Source organism: Montipora foliosa, chromosome 1, assembly GCF_036669935.1.
Source record: "Montipora foliosa isolate CH-2021 chromosome 1, ASM3666993v2, whole genome shotgun sequence".
In the NCBI taxonomy this organism is placed as follows: Eukaryota; Metazoa; Cnidaria; class Anthozoa; order Scleractinia; family Acroporidae; genus Montipora; species Montipora foliosa.
The window spans coordinates 5782336-5791709 of NC_090869.1; the positions used below are offsets into that span (position 1 = coordinate 5782336).

Consider the following 9374-nt stretch of genomic DNA (forward strand, 5'->3'; position numbering starts at 1 on the left):
CTTGTCCCACTTTACCTCGTATCATTTCGTTTTATTCTTACAGGTCGTTGCCAAAAAACTTCAGAATGATTCGCTGCCTTCATTTGTCGAGACGCTGCTGGAAGGTTTAACCGACAGCCAATCTCATTGTGCCAGCGGTTCATGTGTTGTGCTCAATAGCATTGTCAGAATACGAGGGCAAGAATTAAGAAAAGATGTAAGTAGCACATGTCAGACGAAGTTAAACATAAGCCTTTACTCTTACAACAGGTGCGTACATTTTTTGCTAGGTTGTCGGTCTTGTGAAGGATATCCATTCCAAGCTTCAACACATAACACATGCGCAGACCAGAACAGGAACACTTCGTGTTTTCAGGACACTGGCCTCTCATCATTTAGTTCCGGTTATGACAGCGATACTGGAGTTTCCTCTTCCATATGATCAGTAAGTGCAGTAGCTCTCTGTTGTCAAGTGTAAATGTAAAGCCCTGGCTAAACGGGAGCGAGAATTGATGAGAGTTGAAACTGTCGCTCTGATTTGACCAGGAACTCTCATCCACTCTCGGCTACTTTCATCGTTTCTCCAGAGCTCTCATCGAGTTTGAACCTGCTCAAATTATTCCTGAGAGTTGGCGAGAGTTTTGTATCGTTTGGCGGAGCACGAGAGTTTGAGCGAGAGTTTTGCGGTCAGCAGTTACCTTTTTTTTTTCCAGCGGGCTCAGATAAAAAGGACAAAAACATATGGCGTTGGGTTCAGGGCCCAAGGACAATGCCAAGGCTGGGTATGCCGAATGGCTAGTCGCCATATTTACATCAGAAAGGGTTTTCCCAGGCTCTCTGTTTTGTTTGCGTCTCGTCAACTCTCATCAACTCTCGCTCTCCTTTGGCCAGGGCTTAATGAATGAAATGGAGATTAGGTGGAGCTCATTATTGTTATTCGACACATTGTAGTAACACTTGCATTACTGCTGTTGTGGTTCAAGCTGCTGCTGTGCAGGACTTTCACAATCGTTTAAATGACCATTGTCCCTAGGACAAAAAGGATTTAGCGATAGGTCACCGACTGAGGTCTACTTTTTAGTTTTGCTCAATGTGCCGAGGTGCGTAAGCTTCCCTCACAAATTAACGTATTGTGAGAGAAGACTGAAGGGTTGACTGCTAGAAGCAGTTTGTGAAAGGGAAATCAGTTTACTGGATTTTTTGCTTTTACAACTTTCCTTTCGTAAAGAGCGACGCAGTACTTACAATTAGTTAATTTTGGCGATTATGTGTAATTACAAGTGTATGCTTGATGTTTATTTTGACGTAGCGGCATTGAAACCGCTTTACAGCCACGAATCTGTTGTATTTTTTTGTTCTTTATTTCCTTACTACAGGCATGTGATGGATGTATGGAGAACTATGGCAGGTGATTCCAATTTGGCGCTCAGCGTCTTTGACTATGTTCTGGATTTATCACTAAGGACCCTGCCGTACCAAGAAAAGCCAAAACCCAAAAACAAGAAAGAAACCATACGAGTAGCTACGCCACAGCCTATTGCGGTATTGTATTATATTTTCTAATGCAGCAATTGCGTTTGATTGCTCGAATAGAGCGATTTTCAATTTAGTATCGAAAGTAATTAGGGAATTGCTTTGGTTTTGCATTACTTCACTCAGTGATTGGTTCAAAGTTCTCGCGCCATTCTTTCAACAAATCAGAAGTGAAACCAAAACCAATCGTGGCTAGCGCGTGCACATTTTCCCGGGCTTTGTGTCGACTACGTGTAATTACTTTGAGTTTTGATTGGTTTACTGAATTGTCTCCGTCCTTTTTGATTGACCAAAGTAATTACTTTGGTTTTGGTTTTACGACACTCAACTGAAACTCGCTCTATTCGAATATTGGAACAACAATACAATAGTAAATTAAATTAGTCCGCTCGATTGACCCATTTCTTTAAATCTACTGACAACCAGACAATAGGTTGATATAGTGCACTCTTAGTTAATGACAGGTACACTCGGGCAAACCCCCCCTCCCCCTCCCTGAACAGGAGAATGTCAATTTTATCCCCGCGGGTTTTCCAAGGGGAGGAACAAACGCGTTTTTCGTTCTTACAAGGGGTAGTATTTCGTAACGGGTCAACAAATATTCATCAATTAACCAACGTGTTCGTTGATTGCTATTGCTTCATTGCTGAACTTTGCGTCTTTTGAAGGCATCTTTCTTAGTCAGGTGTAACCAGTATAAAAAAATATTTAGCCAGTTTTAAGTGAGAAAAGACGTTTACGGGTACTCCGTATTTCCTCTGACAGATCACTTGTGGCTTAACTGAGATGTTCCGCTCGGAAGAGATTGGTGACCTTGTTTCGGAGCATTTCCCACGACTTTTTGCAATGACCTTATTGCGGTTAGGGACGTCTGTTGGTCTTCTACCTCCCGAACCTCCATCGTCTTCTGGGAAAGAAAAACACAAGGGGCCTAAAGTGGAACCCTTGGGGTAAGTGTCCGGTAGCGAATAAGCAGATGGCAGTTTTGTTCATGTTTTTTTAAAACTGACATTCCACTTTACTTAAACGTGGAGGACTTGTAACCTGCAATTTCTCTTGAAGATCTCCCAAGAGAAATCGAAAACAATACCTATGTAAATACTGAACAGACATTTTTTTCAAACAAAGGTGACGAATCGGAAATTGCAATGCTGTAGACGTCACGGAACTGGAAACTTAAAAAAGATTAATTTCTAGGTCATCTTCAACCTCCTTTATCATTTAAGGAAACTAGTTTAACATATACATAGTTTATCTGTGGTCTTCAGATAGGGAATGGGTAAAAATAATTATTTTTGTTTTTAACAGCACTGCCTTAGAATGCTTTAAAGAGCTTATTGTAAGGTGCAAATACGAGACGCTGATGCAGCTGATTGGAAAAGAAGACGGCTGGGCACTGTTTGAAGACGACAAAACGTTTCCAGACGGTGTGGTTGTTGTGGCACGGTATGCTACCGTACATTAACTTTAAAATCTTTTCTATACGAATTCGGTGATGTTCACTACTTCACACGCGTGGGTTACGTTAAGTGTTGGTTACATAATTATTGTAGCTGAATGGCACGTAAAGAAGAACTCAGAAACTTTGCAAGCTTGTTTTTAACTTCTTGACTCGTTAACCTTATAAAAGACAAATGACATATAAAAGTGTTGTATTCAACGTCTGTAGTCTGTTGAGTATTTGACGGGTTAGAAACAATATGTCCACGGTTGATAGCCTGATATTAGGCAGTTTGCAAGCGGAGATATAAGTTAAATTAAGGAATGCCATTTCTACGCTACAGCGGATGAACCCTTACCAACGCGTAGTTTAATCAGTTACCATATACTAACCGGACAAAAATTTGCTTCATGGTTTAGGGCGCTGTGTAAGGCCGCTCCACAGCAAGTGCCAAAAGTTGCTGAACAGTTAAATTCCACTTTGTCGAGTGTGTATGATGCGCAGAGAGTAGTAGTAGCTGCGTTCTTCTCAGAGGTATTTATGAGAGAATTTGTACAATTGCCATCGTCCTGATGATTCTTTGAGTTAAATTCCGAAAAACAAACAGGAGATGAATCTGTTCCGACTTCTTGTTATTATTTGGGAGCCTGAAAGTGCATGAAAACATGGAATTAGCGTTGACGTTTCCTCCTTAAAATGGATCCTCATTCAATGTCTTCATGGCTGTTAAGACCTGGCTTTGAATCAATGCCGTCAGAAAATCACATGGACAGTCAAGCAAAATTATGACTTTAACGTACATTTAACTTTTCTTATTTTGCCAGTTAATTGACCAGACGTGTGGCGGTCAGGTGTCGGTGGTTGAAGTACTCATGAACAGTTTGCTGAGTCGGCTGGTCGACTCCTCGCATGTTGTTCGCAAATTCTGTATTAGGGGACTCGGAAACATCTCCAGCGTAGAAGATTCCCAGGTAAAAGAAATTGTCCTCCGAGTAATCTCATGCAGATAGTCCCATGACATACAGAAGTAACTCTGATGTATTTTCTAGTAAAGAGCTTTGTATTGATTTTCTGGCCATGCACTTCACTGGCACGAAGTATAGTAACCCATTTCGCAGATCCTAACTATCATAAAAACGGTTGTGGAAATCAAATGGAGTCAAGAGCAGTATATGAAGCATTGTTATCATCTAACAATTGCTGTTCTCTCTTATATTAGACACAGATGCACAGCACACCTGTTCAATTTTCAAGGACACATTAAAATAGAAGATTCTTGTTTTCATTTTCAGTTGGAAAAATATTCGACCACGATTTTATCGGCGATGATGGCGGGCATGGACGACAAAGATGATCAGGAAGATGAAATTACACTTGAATCCATGTCCGGACTTGCAAAAATCCTCGCGAAACTTGACGAGAACAATGTGCGACAAATACTTATTAACATCTGCTTAAGAATTAGACCTTGCTTTGAGAAGGTGAGTGCTGACAGATTTTAACTATCATGAAAAGATTCTCACCTTTTCATATTTTAGTTTGCCGATTGTGTCCCTGTCATTTACTGATGGTGTAGTTCTCGTTCTATTCAGTGATGTGAGAAAACGACAACAAATCCATAAAACTAACTTATACCAGTCAAAACGCTAAGTGAAGGGTTCCTCTGTGGGACTTTTAAGCGCTTCCACTGTTGGCAGCCAGTTTCGAGGCAGAGACGGTTGCCAAGGCTGGCAAACCCTGGCAACGCAATCATGAGTGTCCTTTGTAACTAGTCTACCTTTATTTTATCTTCCAGGAGAAGAGTGCCGTACGGGCAGCGGCCTTCACCTTATTTGGCAAGTTGTCTCGGTTTGGTGACGGACCGTCCAAAGCACCTTTCTTAGAGCAAGTTCACACAAACTTTGTTAGTGTCCTGTTGCACTTAAACGAAGAGATTGACGTCACCAAGGTAAAAATCGCACACTTTTTCCAGGTAGTTCACTGTAAAAGACGCAAATGTCACTTGCAATTGCTTAGGGTAGTTAGGACCTGGCCATTAGAAAGGCTTGCTGCGACTTGAAGCAGTGCGATAGAGGTGTGATGCGGAATAGGCCATTTCCGAGTTCATGTCTGTCTCCTCTTCAAAGTGCGAAGTTTTTCTTATAAAAATGTAAAGTAGAACTAATTACCATCACAAAAGCTTCGCACTTAAACTCGCTTTGAAGAGGACATATTGCAATACATGCTATGTTACGAAAACTTCTTTCGCTCATCCGCACTGCAGGGTTATAAAGAGCAAAAAATTGGGAGAAGTATGGAGGAAAATAACTCAAAGGCATAAACGTGGGCATTTTGGGTATTATGAAATTGCATCATTTTGCGTGACATAGCGCCTTTAAAATTCACTCGCAATACAGCTCTCTCAATGTCGCATTTAGCCTGTTTAAAAGGGGTTAATGAACTTTCCCTTGAATGCGAATTTTTTTTTTTTTGTGAAATGAACATCATGAGTTTCGATGTATAAATTTGTTTCTGATTTTGACTGTTATCTTTTGGTGCTTAAAAATTTCAGGCTTGCAAATCCTGCTTACGATCAACAGCCCCTCTTATTGGCTCAGACTCCATCAATCAGATGTTTCAGAAACACTTATTGGAAGAAGGCCACCTTCATTATGGCGAGTTCATGAATGATCTCTCAAGGCTGATTGTGAGTCTTTTTTCAAATAACATATCACATTTTCTGTCTTGAAAAGTTGTAAAATATCTTAAATACCGAATGACTTTGAAATAATTAAGTGGACGCGAAGTTTTACTTTAAAACGACGTGGAAGGAGTCGCTGTTGCTTAAGTTGCATGGACAAACATTAAGAAATTGTGTTCAGGTTAATTACATCGAATCACTTTCTTTAACAAAAATCTTGACTAATCATTTATTGACGATATTTTTTTCAGATTGTTGATTTAGCTGACAAAATTAGTTTTTACGTCATGGGATGTGTGTCCTTCTTCAAGAGTTCTCGAGATGATATAAAAGCAAACGCAGCATTATTCACTGGTGAGTGAACACAAGGGAAGATTTGAAGAAGGCATTATGTGGCATCAAAAAGACTTGCCTTGATCTCACCTTTGATCTTAAACATGGTATAATAGCTTTAGCAAACGTCTGCGTTTTTGAAAACGGGAAAAAAACCCTTCGCATTGAAGTTGGTAAATCGTTCTTAAACATGGCTATACCGGTACGTGAGCCCTCAGTTGCTGTCCTGTTTTAGTGTGTATTGAATGTTTATTTTTTTAGATTTTCAGTGTTAATTTGCTGTTGGAGCGAGAACCTTGTCATCTTTTTACTTGTAGGCTTTATCCTCGGAAACCTTCCAAAAGATAGACAATATGAAATATCTAAAGATCACGTCTGTGGTGGTGAGTATTATATATACTGTCATGAAAATAAGAGTGGCACAATTTAAATGGTACTCAGAAAGCCAAATGACTGCCTGCTGTACATAGGTTTTTTTTCTGAACAAATTAAGCGCTTGTCTCTTCTGGACACATGGAATATTCAGGGGTCTTCAATGGGACTAAAACCCATGATCTCTGCGATGCCGATGCAATGCTCTTATTAACAACTGAGCTATGAAGCCACTCAGTTGGTAGCAGGTTTGTTGGGCTCATGTGTTCCCGTGAAAGGACTCGATGAATGAAAATAAATGTATTTAGTATAAATACACAGGTGATTATACAAAATCACGCGCTCTCATTGGCTCGCTATCTTGGATTATCAGCCGATAATCACCGGACAAAATGGCTGCCAGTAGTCGTTTTGCCACTGTAAGTGAGGATGATTTTTGCGTTGAAATGTTTTTTTTCTCTCTTTTTTGAAATAATCACCAGTGTATTTATACTAAAACAATTATACGCCGAAGGCGAAGTGATTATCGGTGAATATTCACCTCGACTTCGTCTCGGTGAATATTCACCGATAATCACTTCGCCTTCGGCGAATAATTGTTAAGTAATTGAAGTGCGGCTATATGAAAGGGAGTAATGATCCTTGCACTTACCTTGGTCAATAGCTAAATTTTTCATTTTAGTACGAGGATCGCTTCTCCCTCTCATATATAACCCGCACTTCAAATACTATGTACTTATTGACTGAATGCGAGGGCCGGACGGGAAAATATTTTGCCCAAATATTTTCCTGTCCAACCCGCCTAAACTCGGTCAGTAAGCATTTTATCCGTTTGGGCTCTTTACATTATTCATGAGCACTCAGATGCATGGTGATACAAAATAAGTCCTGCTCGCGCTAACGCACACGGCCATCATACGGGGATTTTTCCAATAGTTTTACAATGAAAGCGCTCGCGGGGCCGTACGGGCCATATGATAAACACGTTTATCATTCGATGTATTTTGTCCTTCCTTTTCATTGGTTGAGATACCACCACGTGACCTGCAAATAACTGCCTAGAAATAAGTGTTTTGCTGCAAATAATATTCTGCTCATGCGCAATTGAAATCACGCTCTTGTGAGAAAATGGCAGATCGGTTCCCCGAGCTGTCAGAGAATGATTCGACATCTTTAGTTGATCTAAAGAACAGTGAGAATACTAAGAAAGGAACAAAATTTCAACGTATTTCGAAAGTATCTCAAGGAAAGAAAGGCAGACGAAGAGTCACTCGTGTCATCGACGCGAAGGACAAGTTGGCGAATGCATATGTACTGGAGAGATTTTATGCTGAAGCCAGAAAAAAGAATGGTGAGCTTTACACCAAAGCTTCACTTGTCGGGATACGCTTTGAAAACTGCGAAATTCTTCAGCTTTGTTGATGCCTAGTGTCATTGAACGTTTGACTGTAAGTACAATTTGAAGTCTACAAATATATTTACGCTGAGAAGGAAACCAATTGATTGGTGCCATTACCCGACTCTGCAACTGCAAGGCAGCGCGGGCTTACGGCTTCTCGGAAACAACAACAAAAAACAAACTCGTTGATCGAATGATAAAACAATTATTGACCTCGGTTATCGCAAAATATCGTGATTTGTCAGTGTCTACCAGATCAATTATGTGCCCCAGCCATCGGCTTCGGCAAATAATTGATCTGCTCGTCACTGACAAATCACGAAATTTTGCTCAACCTCGTTCAATAATTGTTAATTATTTCATTCGTAAATTTTTGTGATTGGTAATGTTTGGTTTTGTATTTTTTTCTCAGCTCTGATTCTTCTGTTGAAGGACCCTTCTCCTAAAGTAAGGTGTAAAGCTGCTGAAGCAATAAGCCTTTTGTACGACTACTGAAAAGCAACTGAAATTTAACAACATAGACATGCTCATTGAAGTTTTGTCTGACAGACGATCAGGATCTCGTCAGGGTGAATCCAAAGCGCTTGCAGTGTTGTGTCTTCTTGCTTTGGAGCAAAGAACATTCAGACTCATTTAGTTATTACAAAAGCCAAGTGTTATTTCATTAAGACCAATACAGTTGGTAGGTGGACAAGCTGAATGTGTTAAAATGATGTTAATGTTCAGGTGGCTTCTGAATCAAAAAGATCGGCCAGCAATTGTTCGTGATTTGTCGCATTGTTCGGGTCATCTCATCATAAACGCTTAGCTGTTGGGCTGCAGGGTTGCCGAACTGTCAACAATTGCATTGTGCAATTCCTGCAAGCCCTAAATACCCTGTTCTCACCAAGGGCTAAAGTTATTTAAGGGTTTAAACATCTAGTTTTCGGTTTGTAGTGGTTTAGCTTTGAATCCTTAGCTAAATGCGCACTTTTTCATTACACATTAGTTGGTAAATCAGTTCCTCTGAGGACAATTTTATTACAAATGTCCTGGTCCTTCCTGGTGGTTGAAGTAATTTAGTCAATAGATAACCCGATGCATTCATATGTATTGCACAGCGGTTGTCAAAATCCTAACATGGCTCCGATCTTAATTAAAAAGTTAGGCAGGCGTTCTTTCAGCCCCTTTTTTTGTCTGTTTGCCGTCATCTGACCGACCCATGTTTCTGAGTTGTCGAAAGCAAATATATAAGGAAGACAATGACTGAGTAAAGCAATTTTGAAACTTTCAATCTGAAAGATAGATATGATTTTGCTCGTACTTTCAGTTTCAACTTCAACCCCACGGTAAACCTGACATTCTTCGACATGAGTTCTGTTGGCGGGAGAAAAATGTGTTAAAGGCCCATTTTCATCCAAGACGCAACGCGCACCCGGCATGATTTCGTGTGTCACGAAATTACAAAAATTGAAAATCTCAGAAAGCCTTTCAGAATCTTATTCGTCAAAAGCTATTCGTCGATAAATCTTTTAGGTCCTGATTTGAATGTGTTCTCTACTTATCATTTCATAATCTTATCGCAGTCTGTTGTGTTTGTATTTGTTTAAAATGTTTCTATTTGAACTCGAATTCGAACAACGTTAACATGACGAATC

The 9374-nt window shown here is 40.1% G+C and overlaps 1 protein-coding gene across 2 annotated transcripts in view; it reads left to right on the top strand.

The window, feature by feature from the left end:
• The window catches only part of LOC138008193 (maestro heat-like repeat-containing protein family member 1), a 39033-nt gene extending 30140 nt beyond the window's left edge, over positions 1-8893 (top strand). The window contains exons 30-42 of one of the 2 annotated variants that reach the window (XM_068855461.1): positions 44-196; positions 270-424; positions 1356-1521; positions 2278-2462; positions 2821-2958; positions 3373-3487; positions 3778-3924; positions 4246-4434; positions 4749-4901; positions 5505-5639; positions 5885-5987; positions 6284-6349; positions 8150-8893. In XM_068855461.1, coding sequence (XP_068711562.1) covers positions 44-196; positions 270-424; positions 1356-1521; positions 2278-2462; positions 2821-2958; positions 3373-3487; positions 3778-3924; positions 4246-4434; positions 4749-4901; positions 5505-5639; positions 5885-5987; positions 6284-6349; positions 8150-8232 — 1788 coding nt within the window. In that variant the 3' untranslated portion in view covers positions 8233-8893. The remainder of the gene's footprint in view (positions 1-43; positions 197-269; positions 425-1355; positions 1522-2277; positions 2463-2820; positions 2959-3372; positions 3488-3777; positions 3925-4245; positions 4435-4748; positions 4902-5504; positions 5640-5884; positions 5988-6283; positions 6350-8149) is intronic. The other variant, XM_068855524.1, reaches the window with a different exon arrangement.
• The last annotated feature ends 481 nt before the right edge of the window (positions 8894-9374 follow it).